This window comes from Lutzomyia longipalpis, chromosome 1 (assembly GCF_024334085.1).
Source record: "Lutzomyia longipalpis isolate SR_M1_2022 chromosome 1, ASM2433408v1".
Taxonomy (NCBI): domain Eukaryota; kingdom Metazoa; phylum Arthropoda; class Insecta; order Diptera; family Psychodidae; genus Lutzomyia; species Lutzomyia longipalpis.
Window position 1 is genome coordinate 4,416,360 of NC_074707.1, and position 23,693 is coordinate 4,440,052.

Sequence of the window (23,693 nt, forward strand, 5' to 3'; positions counted from 1 at the left end):
AATAATTAAAAATAAAATTTTGTTCTCTGGAAATCTTATAAATTTTAATTAATTAACAACTAAGCCTAGTTCGTCGAATATCTGGGACTACTTAATTTTCAGAAAAACCAAAGAAAAAATAGGGTATAATGGGGTAGTTTCGATATGTAAATTCTTCCTTAATTTTTGAAGGAATTTCCACAATTTTTCTTCTTAGAACTTTCAATAAAAAATAATTTTATTTCTTTGTCTTGTAGAGAAATTAAGTTTCCCAGGCTTATTCTAAGTCATTCTGTGACAAACTGTACCCCACTCTCTCATATTTCTTTAGAGAACTTTCAATTATCAGTCACGTTTTCATAAAGAAAACTTCCTCACGTTTCAAAGCGAATTTTTAGCAATAAGATAATGATGTTTGTTATCAATAAAAAAAAAAGTTGGCAAAAGGTGTCACCAAGAGGTTAAATTTATTTATTTAATTTTCGTTGAAGTTCAATAAAAGCGGAAAAATTATATTTTTTCTTATTAATGCACAAACTGAATAAACTCAAATTTTATCGTGATCTCGTTACGCGGCGTGGCGATGACACTGAGAGTAAATAGAGAAAAGAAACAAATGGGCGAATAACTACAAAAAACTGTTTTTCCTAAATATTCTTAAAGAATTTATTATTATTATTATGAGAAAAGCAGAGATTTTTTATCGAAAAAAATTAATGGGAATTTATCAAGAAACTTACATTTTTAAGAAAAAAATATTTGTCAAAAAAAGTACACAATGACGTCACTAGTGTAATTTCTATCCCTTTGAATGCATGTAGGATGAAAATACTTTTTCCAAAATCATCGACGAAGCATTAGCACAAAATGCTGCAAGCATTGAAAGAGTTAATATAAAATAGAATAGTGACGTCATTATTTGCATTTTTGGCCAAAAAATGATCGAATTAATCAATGGAAAATAAAGGGAAATATTTTATTCTTTTTTTTATTCCGTTAAAAGAGATTAAGTGTGGTTTCCTAATTATTCGCCTCCTATAAGGAATTGTCCATATAGGTACAAAAATGAATAAATACCTTTTCGGATTTTGGAATTTTTTTGTAAACATAACTTTTGATATTCTTTTATAAATATGTACGTACATATTATGTACTTAAAATTTTTTTTATTTCGTTCATTTTCTTAGAATTTTTTCAAGATATTCTTGTCTAATATGTTTAAATTTTCTATTAAAAAATATTTATTTAATTCTCAATGAATTTGGGAAAAGTTTTTCACTAATTAAATGCCCCTCTCGCGGAATTTAAAATGATAAAAATCACCCTCAAATGCTTGCTATATACATACATAGTTACAAAATCCACAAAAAGCTTCATAAATTCATTCTTCTGTCTATTTATGGATTTTAATTTTATCGGCAAGTTCAGCCACAACAATCACTTAAAAATTAATCTAAAAGCAATAATTTGCTAATTTTATGTGCGCATTTTCGTGGTGAGTTGTTGGGTGCAAAAGGATTGTTTTATTGCAAACTCAAATCTCATTTAAATCTCTGATTTTTCGGGGTTTCTTTGCACCTTGTTGAGGAGGACACAGAGAAGACAACAAAAACTAAATTAATGCCAATCAATATGCAAATAGTAGGAAAAAAAAGAAAAGAGATGCGAGAGAGTGAGAATGAAGAAGAACAACAGCAGAGAGAAAAAAGATTCTTTCTGACGGCAGGGCGAGAAGACAAACGAGACATTCTTAATACGAAATTCAAACTTTAATCGGTCAGTGGCCAAAATCAGGTTATTCCACTCAAAAATTCTCATCTAGAAGTGATTTTTTTCCTCATCTTCTGTGATTCTCAATCCACCACCCATAGAGGAAGAAAAAACGATTTAAATGTGATATAAAATTCTTACAATCATACATAGTAGGAGAAACATGATTTTTAAGGGGCTATCGTGACACAACGATGCTCACAAAAAACGGCGAGAAGATCAAAGAAGAGGAAAAAAGCATCAGAGAGGTTTGCACACACAAAAGCCCAAAAAAATATTTCAAAGCTCATCCACCACGTTCTATTTCGTGTTCTTTGCGCTCTTCCTTCTTTCTTGCTATGTATGTTGAATATAAACCCGTGGGGGCTATGAGAAGGCTAACATTATATATTTTCGGATTTCCATCAAATCTTGCATCTGTAGTGGCGCCAATAAAAAGCTCATTCTAGTGAATTTTTGCTTCAGTCAAGCGCGATCCACACGAGTGGTTGAATCAAAAATTGGGAAAAAATGGATTGGCGCGTTTTGAAAATTTTCCTTTTTCTCTCCTATGCCGTTGTGTTGAGTGCAAGTAAAGTGAATTCAAGTGAAGAGGATTCCCTTTACTACTGGTGGCGTGGTGAACCAACTCCAGCACCAACTTTGGTGGAAAGTGATTCAGATCGGAAGCATTTTAGTAAATATTCTCAATGAAATTCAATTTTTTTCTCTAGAGGAATGTTTTAAGTGATTTCTGTGCTTTCTCTCAGGCTCACACTATCAAGGATCACGTCCATCAAAGCCCACAGTCCCTGTAAAGGGTGCAGGGCCTGTTCCACTCCCAAATCCAACCCCTAAAACATGCCCAAGGTACGAGGAGTACCACGACTGTGGCTCTCCGTGTCAAGTTGAATGCTCAAATCTTGGGCAAAAGTGCAATGTGAAGAATAAGAGGTGCAGCGAGGGGTGCTACTGTATTCCAGGATATGCACGAAAGAGCCCCAATGGTCCCTGTGTGCCACAGTACAAATGTCCACGTGAGTAGTGATTTTAAATAAATTATTTCTGTGGAAGAGTGCCTGAATTTCATTCAATTTATGAGAGAAATCTAACTGTGATTTTAAAGCTGTGAAACAGGAACAAATGGATTAAAATTCTGACGATCTTGATCAATTCTTTCTTGAATTCTTATGTGAATGACGATTTAAGACATTCAGAAAAATAAATTCATTTGAAAATTCTCTAAATTAAGTGAATTTCCACGAAATTTTTGAGTAGAAACTGAGCAGAAAATGAGTTTACAGTCGTGATCGTGAGTAGGACCGTCGTCAAAAAAACTTCTCCGCGGTAAAACGGCTTCAAAATGAGGAATTTTGCCTTCGTAGTAGAACAATTGGTATCCTACCTTTCCAATAGTACTAATTGTCCCACTGCGAAGGCGAAATTCCTCATTTTGCAGCCGTTTTACCGCGGAGAACTTTTTTTGACGACGGTCCTACTGCACGATCACGACTGTATATGAAAATCAAATCAATTTTTGAGCTTTTTATCCTCTAAAAATACAAATTTTCATGAAATTTCGATCAGAAGTTTTCATTTCATTTAATCAAATGATTTTTTTAAATGAAAATCAAATAATTTTGTAATTTTTTTTATGTTTATATTTCCAGTACAGTTAACGAAAAGGTCAAATTAGAATAATTTTATAAGAATTTTCCTGCTTTGAAGTTTTTTTTTCACCAATTAGTTCTAACTTCAGTGAAAATGAGCTTTGAGCTTTTCCTGAATATTTGAATTATTGAGATTATTAAAATCAGAGAATATTCTGAGTTAAATTTTAATGGAATTGTACGGATCACAAAGGACTTTTCAGTTTTGTTGCCTTAAAAAGAAATCTCAAAAAATCATATTTTTTGATATTTTGAGACTTTTTAAGGCAATTTCTGTCAGAGAATTATATCCTTTTCACTGAGAAGTAGCCATAAATTTGTTTCCAGGAGAACTGTTAGAAAGTAAATATTTGTTTTTAATTTAACAGAAATTAAAAATGTTTTAAGAATAGGATTTAAGAGTTGAGTAAAGACTGACATTTTTCTTTATTATAATTAAGCAGAGACGTAGTTAGAAATTTATTGACGGAAGGATTATGAGGATTATGAGGTTTTTTTTAATTGCAAAGACTTGATATTTTTTTTTTACTAACGTTTGACATTTTCTTATTAACATTTGATGTTTATTCTAACAGTTAGCGCTCCTTTTCTAATCTTTGACGTTTCTTTTCATGCGATTGAAGTTTTTTTTTAAGACGTTTGTTCTTTATTGTAACGTTTGACATTCTTTTTTAAGAGTTTGATTTAAGAGTTTCTTTTAACGAAAAACGTTTACTTAAACGTTTTTAAAAACATTTAATGTTTAGTTAATGCTTGACATTTTATATTAAACTTTTAACTTTTTTTAAGAGTGGGTATTGGATACTCTTTAACTTTTAATGTTCCTTTTCACGGGTTTGAAATTTTTTTTTTTGAAGACGTTTATTCTTCATTCTAACGTTAGAACATTTTGTTTTTTAAAACCTCTTCAATATTTTTCAAGTAATTTTAAGTATGTAACTGCCTAAACTTTTAAAGAATTTAAAAAATGAATTAACCCTTTAACGTCCAACGTGAAACATAAAAACATTGAAACATGCGCTCTTTTATCGCGATTTTTATTCTATGAATTTTTTTGGAGGACTTTTCTCACTCAGAACGTCTTCTTTGACACCTTATGCGTGAATTTGATGCACTTGTAACATGGAAAAACAATTACATTCATAAATAATTGAAAAAATAAAATGTTTCACGTTTGGGTCAGCGTATGACCCAAAAAACCTTAAAGGGTTAAATGCGGATTTAAAAAAAAAATTTCAATAAATAACAAACAATGATTCAATGTTTAAAAAATCTATATAACCAAGTAAACAACACTCCACCCTATATAGCAATATAGAAGAATTTTTAATTTTATCGAATCTACGATTTTTTTTCTAATTTTGTGCCTTCTATATAGCCAAACATCGAGGCATTGAACTCCAATTTTTATATAGAAATAATCAACGAAATCTATAAACACATTAGTCATAATAATTTGTGATCTTGACGCCTTCTTGTGGGTCTATCAAGCTTTGGCTTTACATATGTAGAAAGAGAAACTCCGCGTGCGAGGAGACAAATTTTGAAGGTGAAACGAACAAGAAAATAAGAAGAAATTTATAGAAAATTAATGAATGCTTTTTTCGGGAAGACGCCAGATAAGAATGTTTCTCCACAGAAGAATCATGTTATAGATGATTCTCTTGGAGTGCGGGGAAAGAGTATAAATTATGCAAATGTTGAAGAAGAAAAAAGTGAAACGACAACAGGATTTTTTGAAACATGAAATTCCACTAAATTCTTTTGCAGCCGGAAGACGCTAATCTCAAACTTTATTGATTTTCTTTTCTCTTTCTTTTTTCTTTGATTTTACAACATTTAGAACCCTTCTGCCCGGTGAATGAGGTGTGGCTGGATTGCTTCCAAGCACCTGCATGCGATCGCGAATGTACGGAGGTGGGAAAACAATGTGACAGCGTTGGGAGTTCCTGCAATGCTGGATGCTTCTGTCGTCTGGGCTATGCTCGTCATCCCAGCACCGGAGAGTGTATTCCCACCAGCAAGTGTCCTACTTCGAATCCCGTTTCGGAGAAATGTCCCTGGAATGAAGTTTTCCAGCAATGTGAATTCCGCTGCACTGAAAGCTGCGACACAACCCTTTGCAGTCGAGTGCGGCAAATTTGCGAGAAAGGATGCTTCTGCAAACAAGGATATGCTCGAATTAATGGGAAATGTGTCCCACAGGCCTCGTGCAGTGCTCCAGCATGCCCAGACAATGAGAGATTCCTCGAATGCGGAAATGCGTGCACTGAATCCTGCTACAAAGACGTTGCCAGGTGCAAACCGTGCGACAAATCCGGATGTTTCTGCATTGAAGGATACGCCCGAATTGATGGGTTCTGTCGTCCTGAAAGTCAATGCCCTAATAAGAAATGTGCAGCAAATGAAGTTTACTCCGACTGTGGAACAAGTTGTCAGGATAGTTGTGATCCAAATGTAGTTTGTGCACAGGTCTGCCTAAAAGGATGCTACTGCCAACCAGGATATGCACGAGTTAACGGAGTTTGTGTGCCACGGTCAAAGTGTCCAACCCCCCCACCACCACCAACTTGCAAAGCAAATGAAGTTTATTTGGAATGTGGAGGAGCGTGTCAGGATGATTGTGATCAGCTCAAACCCTGCACAGAGCAGTGCGTATCAGGATGCTTCTGTGAAGATGGGTACGCAAGGATAAATGGGAAGTGCGTGCCAAAATACAAGTGCCCCGTTGAATGCCCTGAGCACGAACACTACGTACCCTGTGGCAATAACTGCCTCGATAGTTGCGACAAAGATCTCCTAGACTGCTCATCTGACTGCTATCCAGGATGCTACTGTGATGATGGTTTTGCCAGGATTGATGGGAAGTGTGTGCCAGAGAAGTACTGCAAAAAATGCAGCCTAAATGAGGAATTCCTAAAATGCGGCAACGCTTGTCAAGACTTATGCAATGCATCCGCTACTCAGTGCACTGATCAATGTGTAGCCGGTTGCTTCTGTCAAGAAGGTTACAGCCGTATTAATGGAGTCTGTGTACCACGAAGCAATTGCTTCAACTGCAACTCTGGCGAAGTGTACACACAGTGCGGTAATCCTTGTCTTGAAAGTTGTGACCGGAACGTACTATTCTGTCCAGCTCTCTGTGAAGAAGGCTGCTTCTGTGCTCCCGGATTTTCTCGTATTAAAGGACAATGCCTTCCCAATGAACTCTGCCCAACGTGCGGTGAGAACGAAGAGTATCAAAATTGTGGAAGTCACTGCCTTGAACTATGCGGACATCCTCCTTGTCCTCTGGATATCCCCTGCAACGGTGGTTGCTTCTGTAAACCAGGCTTCAAACGACTCGGGAAAGACTGTATTCCAGAAGATCAATGTCCAGCTCAGTGCACAAATCCCAATGAAGTTTACTCCGACTGTGGGAATAACTGCACTGATCTGTGTCCTGATCCGAATAGATTTTGTACACTTGACTGCTACAGCGGGTGCTTCTGCGCTGAAGGATACAGTCGTCCCGACTATAACAGCCCATGTATACCAACTGATCAATGTCCTGCTCCAACTCCAACATGCTCTGGCAAGCATGAAAAGTACTACGATTGCGGCAATTCATGCTTCGATGATTGTCCAGATCCTCAGAAAAAATGCGATCTTGTATGCCAAAAAGGATGCTACTGTGAGGCAAATTATGTTCGACTAACTCCTGGTAAGTTTTTTTTAAATGTTTCCGTAAGAACTCTCCCAGAAATAAAATTACTATTCTTTTCAGGTGGTCCCTGTGTTCCTGAATGGAAGTGTCCTGTCCCGTGTGCAAGACCATTTGAAGAGCTTAAGGCCTGTGGTAATAACTGCACCGAACTCTGTCCACGTCCTGGTAGGGCTTGTGAGAAGGACTGCTGGAAAGGTTGCTTCTGCAAGAAAGGCTACTACCGCGACAGGTACAACGGGATTTGTATTCCCGAAGCAAAATGTCCACCTCCACCAATCTGCAATGGACCCAACGAGGAGATTCGCGATTGTGGTGATGCATGCGATGACAATTGCCCCGGTGGAATCTATTTCTGCCCAATTGACTGCCAAATAGGATGCTACTGCAAGCCTGGCTTCAAGCGTGTTGATCCTGGTGGACAGTGTGTGTCTGAGAGTCTGTGCCCTCCGGTATGTTCAAAGCCGAATGAGGAGTACACTGAATGCGGAAACTCTTGCAGAGAAAAATGCCCAAGTACCAATACATTTTGTCCAGATATTTGTGAGCGAGGTTGCTACTGTAAAGAAGGCTACTCCCGTATCAACGGTGAATGCGTTCCAACGTCGCAATGTCCAAGCGCATGTCCTGATCCCAAGGAGATTTACAAAGATTGCGGCAGTCGATGCAAGGAGCAGTGCAACAGTGATATCTGTCCTGCAGTCTGCGATGTAGGATGCTTCTGTAAACCAGGCTACTCCCGTCAAGACGGCACGTGCATTCCTACAAGGCAATGTCCACCTATGACATGTTCGGGAGATAATGAAGAATACACAGATTGCGGCAATTCGTGTTCCGAACAGTGTGGAAATCAACTCTGTGCTGCTGTCTGCCAACCAGGATGCTTCTGCAAAGCAGGCTACAAACGTGTTGAAGGCGTTTGCGTTCCCAGCTCATCTTGCCCCACATGTGGTGTAAATGAAGAGTACACGTACTGCGGAAGTGCCTGTACTGATCCTTGTGAAACAAGGGGACAAAACTGCTATGATGCTTGCAAAGAAGGATGTTTCTGTAAAGATGGCTACAGTCGTATAAAGCCGTACACTCCATGCGTACCAGATAGCCAGTGTCCAAGTACTGAATGAAGAATCACTTATTCACGCATTTTCTTAACTAATTTCAAATCTTACAAATTTCGTTGTTTATAAAAATTGCTTCTAAAGAAGAAGACTTAACAACAAATACTGTCCTGCTGTTTATATTTCGTTTCTGTCTTAAACTAATAAACCTTCTAACAGAGATTAACTTTATTTAACTACTACTGGTAATAACGAATCAGTTTTAAGTTAAATCCAAGGACATTTCTTGGTTCTTCCTCAATCCTTCTTTCAGTAAGCTTTAACCACATTGAAAATGCTTTCGTATTGAAAGAAAGGAAGGTGGTTAGTTTTAAGGTTAGACAATATCCTGGAGTATATATTTGTTTTGTATTTAAGGCAAGTGTACAGGTCAAAATGAAGTCTTCACTAAATGCGGCAATAAATGCAAAGAGAAATGTGGCAGTAAACTCTGCCCATCAATTTGTGAGACTGGTTGCTTCTGCAAACCAGGATACTCACGTCAAAGTGGTGTGTGTCTACCAACAAGTCAGTGCCTACCGTTAACATGCTCAGGAGAGAACGAAGAATACACAAACTGCGGAAGCTCCTGTTCGGAGCTTTGTGGAAGTAAACTCTGTGCTGCGGTCTGTCAACCAGGATGCTTCTGTAAAGCCGGCTTTAACCGTTTAACACCTGATGGTCCTTGCGTACCAAACAGCTTGTGCCCAAGTATGGCATAAAGAATCTTCTATGTATATATGTACAGTGCAGCTTCTCCTATTAATCAGACAATTTTTAACAGACTTAACCAACAATCTTCCAAAATTTTAACCTTCAGTAATTTTTGAATCATTACACCTAAGTTTGTAAACACCTTAACTGATTAGTAGAGGAAATGGCAGACAGTTGGTTTTAAGACGAAAACATGTCCTGCAGTATTTTTTTTTTGTATTCTAGGCAAGTGTACGGGTCAAAATGAAGTCTTCACAAAATGCGGCAGTTCATGCAGAGAAAAATGTGGCAGTAACCTCTGTACTCAAATCTGCGAGACAGGTTGCTACTGCAAACCCGGCTATTCGCGTCAAGACGGAGTTTGTATTCCAACAAGTCAGTGCCCAACAACACAGCAATGCTCAGATCCAAATGAAATGTACACACAATGCGGCAATTCATGCAGAGAAAAGTGTGGCAGTAAACTCTGCTCACAAATCTGCGAAGTTGGTTGCTTCTGCAAACCCGGATATTCGCGGAAAAATGGAGTTTGCATTCCAACAAGTCAATGCCCAGCAAAAGAAAAGTGTTCGGGACAAAATGAAATCTTTACCAAATGCGGAAATTCATGCAGAGAAAAATGTGGTGATAACATTTGTCCAACAATTTGCCAGGTTGGCTGCTACTGTAAACCAGGATATTCGCGTCAAGACGGAGTTTGTATACCAACAAATCAGTGCCCGACGACAGAGGAGTGTTCAGGAGACAATGAAATCTACACAACTTGTGGCAATAGTTGCCGAGAAAAGTGTGGAAGTGGAATATGTCCCGCAATCTGTCAAACAGGATGCTTCTGCAAGGACGGCTACAGTCGTGCCACTCCAGATAGTCCGTGCATTCCAACCGATCAGTGCCCAGGTTGACTGATATTTTCTTCTCGTCTTATTCTTTTCATTCTCTATCAAATTTCTTTAGAGTTTACTTCGTTAGAAGAATGCTTCAGTTTTGTAACCGGTCCAATGTATGGCCTGGTCAAAAATCTAGTTAAAGTTCTAGACTTCAAACCGGTTCACGGTCTAGTTTACAATCTGGTTTAAGATCTAGATTATTAACCGGTTCACGGTCTAGACTGCAATGTAGCTCAAGAATTAAGCAAAAGTCTGGACATTCTGTTGAAGATCCTGAAGATCTGATCCAAAGTCTACTTTAGAATCTTCTTAACAGTATCTTTTATTTCTTCACTGTTAACTTACACAACCTTGCCGTACTCTGACATTGACAGTTAAGTGAAAATCAAGAAGGGCGGAAAATTCAAAATCACAAGTCTGATTCCAGATATCGAGGGCTGCATTGTAAAACCGGCTAAGTCGGTTCGGAGCTCATACCGACTTAGCCGGTTTTACAATGCAGCCCTCGATATACTCCAAGATTTTGATTAAATTCTGGTTGAATATATTTATCCAAGATGGTCCAAGATTTAGTTCAAGATCTGACCTCAAGTCTCTGTTCAAAGTTCTTGGAAAAATTCTTTTTCAAAATCTAGTTGAAGGTCTAATTTCAGATCTAACTTAAGATCAGATCAAAGACTTAAAATTCTGAAGTTTTTTTTTTTTGTTAATTTTTCACGTCTCAATTTGTGAAAGAAAACTAACAACCAATTAGCTGTCCAAAAAGCTATTCTAGCTTCAAAAACAGGTACCTCACATAGTTTGAATTTTATTCTTGTTGCAGCTACATGCTCTGATCCCAATGAAGTCTACACAAACTGCGGAAGTTCCTGCAAAGAAAAGTGTGGCAGTCGGATATGTCCAGCACTCTGTGAAGTTGGCTGCTTCTGCAAACCAGGCTACTCGAGAGTTAAGAATGTTTGTGTGCCAACAAAGAAATGCCCTACTTGTGGAGTAAATGAGGAATACACCTACTGCGGAAGTGGCTGCACTGATCCGTGCTATCTGAAAGATGCTCTCTGCAAGGATGCCTGCCGCGAAGGATGTTTCTGTAAACCTGACTACAGTAGAATAAGTGATGGGACTCCCTGCGTACCCGACAGTCAATGTCCTCCCATTGATGGAGGCTCAACAAGTGAGTAAAAGAACTCTTTTTAAATAAAGTCGTTTCAAAACATCAGATATAAAATTTAAAAAATCCTTTCAGATACAACATGTGGCCCATACGAAGTTTACACTGATTGTGGAAGAGATTGTCAGACCCAGTGCGATACAATGGGAGTAAAATGCCCAATAGTACACATAGTATGCCCCAGTGGATGCTACTGCCTGCCAGGATATGCGAGGATCTACGAAGGAGGATGCTGCGTACCACAGGATATCTGCCCGAGTAAGAAGAATCTCTCCTTCGCTCTGGAAGAAATTTTTTTTATACCTCCCCCTCTTCTTCTAGGCTCTCCCTGTGGTGACAATGAGATCTGGTTGGAGTGTGGCGATCCTCCGCAGCCCATTCCATGCCCGCAGAATTGCCTGGAAAGTCCCACGAGGTGTACGAGTGCTCTGCCATCGTGTGACTTACCCGCCAAGGGTGCCTGCTACTGCAAACAAGGATACGCCAGGGCTCCAGGAAGCACCAAATGCGTCCCAATTGAGGACTGTAGCTCCTACCCATTGAAAAACTAAAAGGAACCTTTTGCTAAATTCAATAAAATTCGTCAAAGAATTTGCTGCATTGGTGAAATCAATAAAAAAATTAAAATTCTTATTCTTTTTTTTTAATTAATTTTCTAAAAATGGAATTGAAGGTTTTTCGTTAAAAATCCAGATTTTTAAGCTGAAAATTGCATTTTTGAAATATTCTCTTGTACATAGGAATGGTTTGAATTTCCCGCCAATTAATGGTTCAGTTCGCGGATAAACTAAAGGTTTTAGCGGTAAAATAAACTTAGAAGGGTTGTTTCAAAATGAAAGGAAAAATATATGAAAGTTTCATAAATTACATTTGAAAAAAAATCAGAGAAAAATTCACAAAAAGTTAAATTTTCACAAAGAAAAAAAATATTAACAGAAAATTTACAAAGATGAAAATAGAAGATATCATTAGAATAAAATCAAAGAAAAAATCATAAAAAAGTCTCAAATTTTCACAGTAAAATATTAAATAAATCGAAAGAACGAATTATTAAAAGAAAATTTGAATAAAATTCTTATAGAAGTTTCGAAAAGTTCAAAGATAAATCAAGGTAAAAAAAAAAAAACACAAAAAAAGTTTCAAAGATTCACAGATAAGACATCAAAGAAAAATTAGAATAAACCTCAGAAAAATATTTAAATAATTCACGGAAGAATATTCATAATAAAACTTTTTAACAAAAATAAAAAAATTACAGAAGAATCATTAAACAATCATACAAAAAAAAACACAATAAATTCAAATAGAAATGTCAAATAGAACTCGGAAAAATTGATGATTTGCAAATAAACAAATGAAATTTTCACTTAAAATTCTCCTGTATCTGTTTCATTGATCATGTGCTGTGAATTGGCGGGAAAATCTCCTTCGAAAATTATCCAAGACACCTATGAAAAGTTTTGTGTTGATGTTAAACATTTTAAATGTCAAGAACCTATTCAAATGTTTATTTTGAATAGAAAACCGTTGAAAGGAGAGCAGAAAACATTTAAAAAAATTTCAATCTTCTGAGTTGTTTTATTAATGAAATTAAATTGTTGTACAATGCATTTCACGTGGGGAGTTAGTAAACTAATTAAAATACGTATTTAACATATCCGTGAAGTTCCTTAGGCTGACACAGATTGCGCCTGAGCCCCTGCACTTGCAGCTGAGCCACCAAATCCTCCGAATCCCTGATCAAATGACTGAGCACTGGCACTGGCGGAAGCTCCACTTCCACTGCCTCCAAAGCCACCACCCTGAGACACAATTACTCATGAAAAAATTTACTTTAAAAATAAAATGAAGAGAAAAGGGAAAAATCTGAGAATTTCTCACAGAATTGAAGGACTGCGATTGAGCATTTGCACTGGATGCTGATCCACTGAAGCCCCCAAAACCACCAAAGCCACCCTAAAGGGTAAAATAGCAATAAAATCATGATTTATTTGCCCAAAAATCTCTTTCACGGAACAGAAAAATTAATCATCTAAACTGCAAATAATTTTTGTTTGAAGATCATTTGCAATGCAAAGCTGAGAAAAAATTCCTTTAAGCTATGTTGAGTTAATATTGAAGAAATTCATTAATTTTTTGGATAAATTTGGATGAAGAGAGGATTTTAATGATTTTTCTTGAAGACTTTCATCAATTTTTCTTTGCAAAAGTAACGGAAGAATTTTTTATAAGAATTATTCTTTAAAATTTTGAGCTTTCGTAATATATTTTTTTGAAAAATTAATTTATTGTCAAAAAGAACTTGTAAAGATTAAAAAAAATCAATTTAGTCTCGTCAAGTTTTCAACTTATAATGAAAATAAATAAAATGAATAAAAAATCCCACGCAGAGACCCCAAAAATAGAATTAAAAATTCGTTACCTGTTCAAATGTTTGTGATTGCGCTCCTGCACTCGATGATGACCCCCCAAAGCCACCAAACCCACCAAGACCGCCCTGAAAAGCAAATTATTCAAAAATTCTCACAAATTCTGATTTTTTTCACTTATTTTATGAGTAAAATGCAAGAGAACCTGCTCAAAGGTCTGACTCTGAGCCCCTGCGCTTGAGCTTGACCCGCCAAAATGTCCCGGAAAGCCCGGGAATCCTCCACCTTGATTGAAACTCTGCGATTCCGCGTTAGCTTGCGATGAGCTTCCACTGAAACCACCGAATGGATTAAAATGCCCAAATTGGGCTGATCTCACTTCCCTTCGTGGCTCTGCGGGAATTTCCAGAAGAACTAACACGAAGAATGGAGAATTTATTAATTTTCTTAAGCACAGGATTCGTTAAATTTCCACTCAAAAAACTCACGATATGTGGCTGCGTGTGCAACTGCAAGCATGCAGCAAAAACTAATCAAAATTTTCCCATTCATGGTGGGTTCTTTCACGGAATATTCTTCTTCTCACTGAGAGCCAACAAATGACTGATTTATCCACGAATTCTGATGTCTTTATATCAACTCGCGTGCATAATAAATTACTCAATACTTATTTAGCCATTTATCTCATTGATTTGTTATTGATTTATGTTAATTTTTTTTGGACATTCATTTCACCGACTTAAACCCGCCACAAGAACAACTTTCGGTGTTAAAACCAGACAAGGAAAAATATGTAATAAAATTCCACGTGCTCGGCGGTTTGTTTTTTTAAATCAAGGGGGGTTTATCTGGTGATTTTTTGAGGAATATTTTAACGAATATTCGAGAATGAACTTTGTGGTCTTTATTCCTCAATATCAGGGTCACAATATTCAGCGTAAAAAAATCTTTTACTTTTATTTTATGAAATTTTATCGTAAAAATCGTCAAAAGAATCTTTTATAAGATAAAAAATATTTTACGAAGAATTCCGTTTTTTTTTATAATAAAACTTTTAGCTGTGTTTCTTTCAGACACAGCTTTTGTGTACCGAGCAAAATCGAAAGTCGTCAGATCGGGCTCAAACTTGTGATAAGCACGAATTACGGTCCCCACATTCCAAAAAACGTATGCGCCAAAAAAATTTTTTTTCCGGCCGGCCGTCCGTCCGGCCGTCCGTAGTACAACGTTTAATTGCAAGAGAACGGTAATAGATAGAGACTTGCGGTAAACGGCAAAGTTTAAATATCGACCTGAAGAAATCCGATTATGAGGTCAAATCCACCCCCCCCACCCCCTTGACCGCCATTTTGAATAACCTCAAAATTTTGTTTTCGCTATATCTCAGCCCCTGTAACAGCCAAAAATCTGAAATTTTGATATGTTGTAGGGGCCATCAAGAGCTTTCCAACGATACCTCATTTTCGAAAATCGGTCCAGCCGTTTAGTCAATATGGCCGCCACAATTTTTCATCGAAAATCGACCATAACTCGAAAACGGCTTAACCGATTTTGATCAACCCGGGGTCAAATGAAAGCTCTCAACAAACCCTACAACTCTCTCGTGCAAAGTCGGGAAAAGTAGAAAAGTCATACCCGAAGAAATCTTTAGAAGGCCATATCTCGAGAACGGATCCATAGATTTTCATAATTTTTTTTTTGTTTGAAAGGTCTTGAAGTCAGCTATAACATATCGAAAAATGAAAAAAAATTATGTCGCCATTTTCGAAAAATTCGAGTTCGAAATTTTCGAAAACTTTGTTTCTGACTTTAGCGCCTCTTGCGGTCATTTCTCGAAGTTGCAATGTTCAGGACATTTGTAGGGTTTCTCGAAACCTTTCATTTGCGCTTGAGTTGATCAAGATCGGACTTGTAGAACCCGAGATATGACATGCCAACTTTAGAAGGCTATATCTCGAGAACGGATCCATAGATTTTCTTCATTTTTGGCATGAAGCTAGATAATATGATCAGCTACAACATATAAAAAAATGAAAAAAATTTATGTCGTCGTTTTCGAGATATTCATCGAAAACTCATCGAAAATTTTGTTTTTGATTTTTGGCTACTCTTCCGCAATGCGTGATCCTATAGAATCTCACGCTTTATCTCGCAAATTCCTCACAGAATAGATTGTTTATCTTTGTCCCAGAGTTTGTGCACAATAAACGTGTCCACCCACGCACTTAAGCGACTCAAAGAGCCCCCTTTCCTGATTATTCTGTCACGCACGCGCTTATGTGTGAAAGAGACGGTTATGTTAGACGGCCACCTTGTATACACTAGCCGGGAAAAGGCCAATTTCACCGTTTCTACCACTTTCGGGAAAGAAAATTTCACCTTTATCCACTTTCCGCGGCCACCACTGACCCTTACGCGCAATTTCACTGCAAAACTTTCCTTTATTCACCGATAAAAAGGCTAATTTAATCAGAGCACCGAACTTTTTCGCGCTTCAACAATAACTGTCCATGGCGGACGGAGGGGTGGGGGGTAAAATTTGACGTCATAATCGGACGTCTTCCAGTCGACTTTTAAACTTTGCCGTTTACCGCAAGTCTCTATCTATTACCGTTCTCTTGCAATTTATGGTTGAACCACGGCGGACGGCCGGACGGCCGGAAAAAAAAATTTTTTGCGCATACGTTTTTTGGAATGTGGGGACCCTAATTCGTGCTCATCCCGAGTTTGAGCCCGATCTGACGACTTTCGTTTTTGCTCGGTACACAAAAGCTGTGTCTGAAAGAAACACAGCTAAAAATAATTCGAAATTAAACCCAAGAGTTGCACAGATCAAAAAGTTAAAGGGTTGGTAATTGTTCTTATACAGTGAAGAGAGAAAAATAAAACAACAAAGGAAAAAGAAATCAAAAAATCAATTAATCTTTAATCAGTAATCAGAATGTATTTTTTTTAGCAGTTCCATAAACGACGAATATTTAAGATTTCTTTAATTCAAAGTGGATTGTTAGCTTAATTATTCGGAATAAAACACACGAATTTTGAATACATTCAGCCAGCTAAACACCCTTCAATTTCAATGGATATGTGGTGTGTAATGTTGGGGAATTTTCTTACAAAAATCATGTTAATTCAAGCAAGGTTTACAACGTTCTTGAAAATTCTTCATCTCCCGAATTCTTTACTAATTTGTTGAAATAGTGAATTTGATAATTTTTTATACAAAGAATAAATAAATTTTCGATTAAGCTCTTACTCTTTTTTCTGATTTTCCTTACCTGTTTATTCAATAAAAAGATTTCCATTCCCATCAAATTTTCCTTTCTGAAAAATCCTCATTAATTTCCATTTATTTATCAGACGAAGATTTTCTGTAAAAATTTCCTAAAGCAGGGAAAATTCCTTTATTGAGCTGGTTAAAAGAAATCACTTCAAGTGTTTAATTTGAATAAAAATCCGTTAGAGAAAAATTCACAAAAGAAACGTAAAGTTAGTCAAAACTAAAATTCATATTGTACATTATGCTGAAGCTGAGACTTGCACGGTGGGGCCCACTCATCTTGCTTCAGTGTCGTCACAAAATCAGCCAAATTATTTGAATCCAAAGCCCCCATCGAAGGTTTCAGAGCCGGCAGAGGCAAAACTTTCACTCCCACCAAAGCCCCCAAAGCCACCCTAAGGGAAATTTTCACAAAATAAATAAAATTGAAAAAAAAAGAGAAAAACAAATAAATAATGAGAAATTCTTACATTGAAGGACTCTGATTCAGATTGTGCAAAAGATTCTGATTCACTGAAGCCCCCAAAACCACCCTGAAAGGCAAAAATAATACAAAAAATTGTAATTTATTTTATGAAATTCTCTCTCAATGTACTAAAAAATCGTTTTTCTTGCGATTTAGTTTGCATAAAAATTAATTAAAATACGAGAAAAGTGATAAAAGGACATTCAAAAACGTTAAAGACATTATGAACTTTTAAAACTTATTAAATATTGTGCTTCATGAATTTTTTTTAGTGTACTTTACTCCAAAAAAAAAAAGGCTAGAGCTTCTAATTTTAATAAAATCTAAAGAAACTTATTAATTTTTCTTACTTTTTGAAGTTTAAAAAATAATTTAATATCTCCTTATAAAAAGTAACAAAATCTGATGAGAATATTAAAGGTTAAGTCCACTTCTCCGAATAAAGCTGAAGCATTTCTTCAGTTCTTTTAAACTATTAGAGTTTAGTTTTTAAGGTGGGTCTAATTTTTTTTAATTATTCCCAAAATTTCAAAGCTAGCTCAAAATTTAAAGGCTAAGCTTAAATTTTTAAAGTAAAGACCAAAGTTTTTTAAACTAGATCAAATATTTTTAAGCTATTCCTAAGTTTTCTAGGCTAGGCCTAAGTATTCTAGGTCTAAGTTTTAAGGTTAAGCCTAAATTGTTCAAGTAAAGACCTAAGTTTTTTAAACTAGATCAAACCTTTTCAAGTTAATCCTAAGTTTTATAGGCTAGCCCTAATTTTTTTTTTATGTAATGAACCAAGTTTTACGAACTAAACCAAACTTTTTTAAGCTAATCCTAATTTTTATAGATTAGCACTAAGTTTTATTAACTAGACTCAAGTTTTTTTTCTTTAATATTAAAAAAAAATTAAAAATGTGTTCAATCAAGACTCAGACTACCCAACCTTAAATTCTTAAAAAGTCTAATCACGAAAAATTTACTGATCTAAGCTAAAACTGAGATTTGTTTTGAAAACTCAAGCCAAAAAAAAATTTTTTTTTCTGAGTAAAAATTGTGAAAACTTCATTAAAAAAATTCATGAATATTTTCGAGAGTTAATGAGAATAAAATCATTAAAAAGAAAACCAAAAATTATTAATTGAAGTAAAAATAAATAACATATAAATTATATTAATTAAAAAAAAAATCACAAAAACACAAAAAATGGAATATTTTACCTGGAAACTCTCAGATTCCGCTGTGGCTGAACTTTCACTGAAGCCACCACCGAAACCACCAAACTGCGGTGATCTTGCTACCCTTTTTGGTTCTGAAACTTCCAGAAGAACTTTCGAAGGGAGAAAATAATAATTTTAGCACAAAATTCATTAAATTTTCACTCAAAACACTCACTATACGTAGCTGCGTGCGCAACAGCCAGCATGCAGCACAAAACAATCACAATCTTCCCATTCATGGTGGTTTCCTTGAGGAGAGTTCCTTCGTCTGAGTGGATCAACAGATGACTGATCTTGATCACAGCGACTTCTGTCTTTATATCACCTTCTTTCCCATTAAAAATTGCTCAATTTTTGGACATTTTAGCATTTTTTTCTGTTATTGGTTTATGTTAATTTTCTTTAGGCAATGATCCATCCCCCCTCCTCCCCCTCCCATGTTCTTCTGACTTAATCTCAGCCACGAGAGCAACTTTCAATGTGATCGCAGAAAAACAAAAAATATAATAAAAAAGTCCACGTGAACTTACAAGAATGCAAAACGAATCTGCCGGTGGGGCTAATTTACATGATTATTTTAATATAAATCAATTTGTGATGGAGAAAATCAAGAAAATCTTCTAACCCGGTGCTATTTACCACCAAAACTAAACGAACATTTTATTCGTTTGACGTCCAAATGGGGGATTTTTTCTTCACTTTCATTCATTCTTAATTTGATCACAAGATGTTGTAAATAAAAATATAAACCGGCTAAAAGCAAATATTCCTGCCAAAAAGCATGAAATGAATTTATCTCTCAAGAAATTCTCAAGGCTCATGGTGAATTAAGGCCAATTTCAGAGGCCATCTTCTCCTCATCCAATACCGGTATCTTGTCGCGACTTTATTGTTATTAATTAACGCAATTTATTTTTGTTGTAACTTCATGAATTTATTTCAATAATTTCCAAATTTTGGGGTACTTTAAAAAAAAACCCTTTTCTTCATTCTTCAAAATACAAAAACTTCAGCCTAAAGGTAGGAAAATTCAATTTAAATATCGAGAAGTTTGTTGAGTTGTTTGATCTCCATAATCTGATTGTTGATCTGATTCTTCCTGCAAATTTTGATACAAAAATTGTCTAAATTAATTAATTATATACTTACGTACCAGTTTCTCCTTAATTTATTAATTAGAATTAATTAGAAAATACATAAAAAATTGTTGAATTAAATGAAAAATTAAAAATTAAAAAAATCTTCCCTAAAATTGCAAAATTTTGAAAAAAAAAAATCTGGCATAAATGTAGGTATTCTTATTTTGTAATATATAAAGAAATTATATGATGGACAGCCGGGAAGTATTTTTCTACGCGTGATTTTTATACACTTATTGTAAAAAATTCCAAAAGTATTTTTCTTTGAATATTCCAAGAATGCGAAGGAAAAATACTCAAGAATTCTTTTTATAAAATCCTTTCATCAAAAAAATATGTAAAAAAAAATAGAAAACGTAAAAAATATCATTAAAATAAATAAAAAAAAACTTATAAGATTGAAAAATTTGGAGAAACAAAAAATATTTACTAAATAAAAAAATTGTGAAAAATTATAGGTCTGCCGGGAAGTATTTTTCTACGCATAACGTTTTTTACACGTCGTATAAGAAGTAATTTTTATTTATTATTTTTGCTCTGAATTTCCAAAACAATATCCAGAAAAAGTCAATCATAACGCGTCCAGTTATAAGAGTTGGTGTCCTACAACGTGTAGAAGTTTGTTTATGCGTTGTAATGCGATTTGTGAGCAGAATTAGTAGGCAAAATTGATTTTTTTGTAAAATTCGGCAATTTAATGGATGAAAATGGTCATACCTCTGGTTCTATAAGATCTACAAAAATTTCTTGACTAGTTTTGGAAAGGTATTAAAACAGGCTATAAATTGACATAAATTTCAATAATTTTCAAGGTCATCTCCCGAACACAAAATGGCGGCTTTTTGTTTTACTAAAACAGTTTTTGGCATTTTTTGTCTCGAAGAAGTGGTTCTAGATGGTTCTGATGTTCTAGAAAGTTGTAGAGAATTGCAAAACCTTTAATTTGATACTTAGATGAGCAAAATCGGTAAAGCAGTGCAGGAGATATGGCTCTTAGAACTTTTCAAATTCAAGAATTTTTCAAATGGCTATATCTTCTAAACGGCGACATAGATTTTCTTCATTTTCGGACTGGTGAAAGATTATTAGTCCTGCTACAACATATCAAAAATTCAAAGAAATCGATGATGGGAATTCGGAGATATTGCCCCTTAAAGTTAGGCAATTTTTGTTTTTGAATTTAGCGCCTCTTGCGGATGTTTTTGAAACTTGAAATGTTCTAGACAGTTGTAGGGCTTCGCAATACCTTTCATTTGATACCAAGATGGTCAAAATCGGTCAAGCCGTTCTCGAGATATTTCGAAAATACACTTTTTGCTTTAGGCCGCCATATTTGCTAAACCGCTCGACCGATTTTCAAGTATGAATTATCGATGAAAACGTCTCACTGAGCTCTACAACATACTAAAATTTCAGATCTCTGTCTATAAGGGAACTGGTTGACGGTGTTTCAAAATGGCGGACGGCGGCCATCTTGGATTTTAAAAATGCAAAAAAAAATGAAATTTTACACCCACATTTCTATAGAAAACTTCAAACTTGAAGTCTCTATCTGTTACCATTCTCGAGCTATAAGGCAAAATGTGGAGTCCGGGCCGGCAGGCCGGTCGGATCAAAATTTTTCCACTACCATTTTTGGAATGTGGGATGTCTAAAACGTGCTCATACCAAATTTGAGCCCGATCTGAGGTGGTCGGTTTTTCCGACGATTACAATACTTGGTGTTGGCCACGAAGTGGAACACCAACTAATTTTAATGATATAATACACGTAAAAATGAAAGAAAATAAATAAATAAATAAAAAATATTTTTAAAAAATTGTAAAAATAAATAAAGTATAAAAAAACAGTTTTGAAAAGAATTAATGCGTAATAAATCGTTCATAACTTTGACATTAAAAAAATACTATCATCTGATGTTTTAAAACGACGCAATGGTGTAATAAATCGTAGGAAAAATATAGGCCAACCGGGAAATATTTTACGATGCATAACCTTTTTCTACACGTTGTGTAAAAAATCAATTTTCAAGTATTTTTTTCCCGTAAATATGTGAAATATAAATATTTGAAAAGATAAAAAAAAAAGTACTCACATATCAGCCAGAATCTTCTTAATAATTTCCTCCCGTTTTGGTGGCAAAACAAACTCCTTTTGGGCATTTTGCTTCTCCCACGTGTCCATTTGCTGCTGATTCCTACTTATCTTCCCCTTGGCCACTTCGAGCTGCTTCATGAGTCCCTTTGTTGCCACATTAATCTTCTCAACTTGCTGCTTGAAGTCCTTCTCATCGGACAGCGTGTACGGCGAAAGGAGCGACACGAGACGCGATACTTCCTGGGCCCTCTTGAAGAGTGTCTGCTGCCTCTCGTACATATCCTCGTACTTCCCCGCGAGATTCTCCGCATTGTCCCGAATACGCTTCTTCTCCAGCACCAACTCCTGAATCTCCTCCTGTTGCTGCCTATTGAGTACCTGAAGGATCTCCACGCGCTTCTTCAGCTCATGCCGACACTTTTCATGACGCGGAAAGTACTGCTCACGCAGAGTCTGCGTTGCGTGCATTAGGAGCTCCATAAGTTCCTGAGGACTTGCTTCGGTGTTCGTATTGAGCTTCAGCAGGGGTTGCGATAGCCCTCCCCTGAGAATGGCCACAATACGATTCTCAATTGAATCGGAGAAATACTTCTTCTGCGGCGACACCGCATCTGAGCCCTGTTTGGATCGTTCTGCCTTCTCCGAACTCCATTCAAGGACAACATTTGGATCGGTAATCAAGTTTAGAGAGACGACTTGACCACTTCCAAGGAAGACAACAATTCCAGCGGGAGATTGAAGGAGTGTAAAGCCCAAGACGGGATTAATTTGACCAGCATCGAGTGCTTTTGTGCACAAAATGTACTCAGCGTGACTTTCATTGCCCAAATAGGGAATCACAGAGTCATCTTCTGCCGCAGTCTCGGCAAAATCATGGAGTTGCTTGATGAATTCAAGGAAGATGGCATGAACACCCGTGTTGTGGTAGGCAAAATAGCGAGATTCACTTGTTAAATCCCTCCGGAGGTAAATTGGGCAAATGTGGGACTTTGACTGAGCATTCTGTGGCAATCCCAACTCCAATTCAACCGTTTCCAACACATGAAGCTGCCATTCAGCCGGTGTAATGTACAAACTTGAGTCAATCTTATCAAAGGACTCATTCCCACCTTCATCATCATTATCCACCATTAGAGCATGATGAATCCTCCCTGTGGACTCTGAGATAACCACACACGGTGGCAAGGAGGGTATAACAAGGATTGAACAGGAACTCTGACCGTAGTTATCTATCTTTGCAGGGGTCATTGTAAGTGGACCCTGAAGTTTGGGTCTGACAATGAAAAAAGTTACGAATAAGATAATGTTTCCCCGGTAAGAGCTTAAAGTTTCTTCTACTTACTTCTTTGTATTCAATCCTGCGCACAGGACGTAGATGTTCCCATTCCCACGAAGGATAACAATGGGCCATTCCACTTTCTGGCGAATTTTTGCCGAAGTCTACAAATAATTTTCAGTTTTTTTAGGATTAAGAGAGATTTAGGGCAAAAAGGATCACAAAGGATTGTCAAGGAAACCTAACACAAACTCTATTAATCGTATTTGTCAAAAAAGATCTAGAAAAGTAGTTTGAAGAAAGAGAGTTGATGGAGAATTCTGAGCGTAAATAGCTCCTACAATCTTGGAGCCGTATGCAGATGTCTTAAAGACTAAGTTAGTAAACGACCTTCAGACTAATTTACAGACGACCTTAAGACTTGTTAACAAACGGCTTATAAACCAGCCTACAGTGGATCTACAGGCCAGTTAACAGACGGCTTATAAACAAGCCTGCAGAGAACCTACAGGCTAGTTAACAGACGGCTTATAAACAAGCCTGCAGAGAACCTACTGGCTAGTTAACAGACGGCTTATAAACAAGCCTGCAGAGAACCTACAGGCTAGTTAACAGACGGCTTATAAACAAGCCTGCAGAGAACCTACAGGCTAGTTAACAGACGGCTTATAAACCAGCCTGCAGAGGACCTACAGGCTAGTTAACAGACGACTTATAAACCAGCCTGCAGAGGACCAACAAGCTAGTTAACAGACGGCTTATAAACCAGCCTGCAGAGGATCTACAGGCTAGTTAACAGACGGCTTATAAACCAGCCTGCAGAGGACCTACAGGCTAGTTGATAGAAGGCTTATAAACTAGTCTGTTGAGGACCTACAGGCTAGTTAACAAACG

The 23,693-nt window shown here is 36.4% G+C and overlaps 4 protein-coding genes across 6 annotated transcripts in view; 1 reads left to right on the top strand and 3 right to left on the bottom strand.

The window, feature by feature from the left end:
• LOC129786570 (nuclear pore complex protein Nup88) overlaps positions 1 to 23,693 on the bottom strand; it is an 850,897-nt gene that overhangs the window by 736,303 nt on the left and 90,901 nt on the right. Inside the window, exons 4-6 of the mRNA XM_055821675.1 lie at positions 22,866 to 22,963; positions 21,522 to 22,796; positions 19,173 to 19,386 (exon numbers count right to left, since the gene is read on the bottom strand). Of these exons, the coding sequence (XP_055677650.1) occupies positions 19,323 to 19,386; positions 21,522 to 22,796; positions 22,866 to 22,963 (1,437 nt within the window). The 3' untranslated portion in view covers positions 19,173 to 19,322. The remainder of the gene's footprint in view (positions 1 to 19,172; positions 19,387 to 21,521; positions 22,797 to 22,865; positions 22,964 to 23,693) is intronic.
• LOC129786551 (zonadhesin-like) lies at positions 2,177 to 11,603 on the top strand. Of its 3 annotated transcripts, none has more exons than XM_055821644.1 (9): positions 2,177 to 2,425; positions 2,499 to 2,765; positions 5,242 to 7,101; positions 7,165 to 8,214; positions 8,577 to 8,909; positions 9,138 to 9,809; positions 10,623 to 10,973; positions 11,046 to 11,228; positions 11,292 to 11,603. In XM_055821644.1, the coding sequence occupies exons 1-9, from the start codon at positions 2,260 to 2,262 to the stop codon at positions 11,519 to 11,521; spliced, it is 5,112 nt and encodes a 1,703-aa protein (XP_055677619.1). In that variant the 5' UTR covers positions 2,177 to 2,259; the 3' UTR covers positions 11,522 to 11,603. The 3 variants fall into 3 exon arrangements, with proteins under 3 accessions (XP_055677619.1, XP_055677621.1, XP_055677620.1); XM_055821646.1 differs by having other exon boundaries at positions 8,577 to 8,705; positions 9,267 to 9,809; XM_055821645.1 differs by lacking the exon at positions 8,577 to 8,909.
• On the bottom strand, positions 12,641 to 13,858 carry LOC129786847 (PE-PGRS family protein PE_PGRS26-like). The gene is made up of 5 exons (XM_055822096.1): positions 13,828 to 13,858; positions 13,545 to 13,753; positions 13,393 to 13,467; positions 12,852 to 12,926; positions 12,641 to 12,772 (listed from the first exon to the last, which is right to left on the bottom strand). Exons 1-5 carry the CDS (start codon positions 13,856 to 13,858, stop codon positions 12,641 to 12,643), a joined length of 522 nt encoding a protein of 173 aa, XP_055678071.1.
• LOC129786629 (keratin, type I cytoskeletal 10-like) lies at positions 16,734 to 18,663 on the bottom strand. Its single transcript, XM_055821752.1, has 4 exons — positions 18,463 to 18,663; positions 18,288 to 18,397; positions 17,090 to 17,152; positions 16,734 to 17,014 (listed from the first exon to the last, which is right to left on the bottom strand). Exons 1-4 carry the CDS (start codon positions 18,524 to 18,526, stop codon positions 16,931 to 16,933), a joined length of 321 nt encoding a protein of 106 aa, XP_055677727.1. The 5' UTR covers positions 18,527 to 18,663; the 3' UTR covers positions 16,734 to 16,930.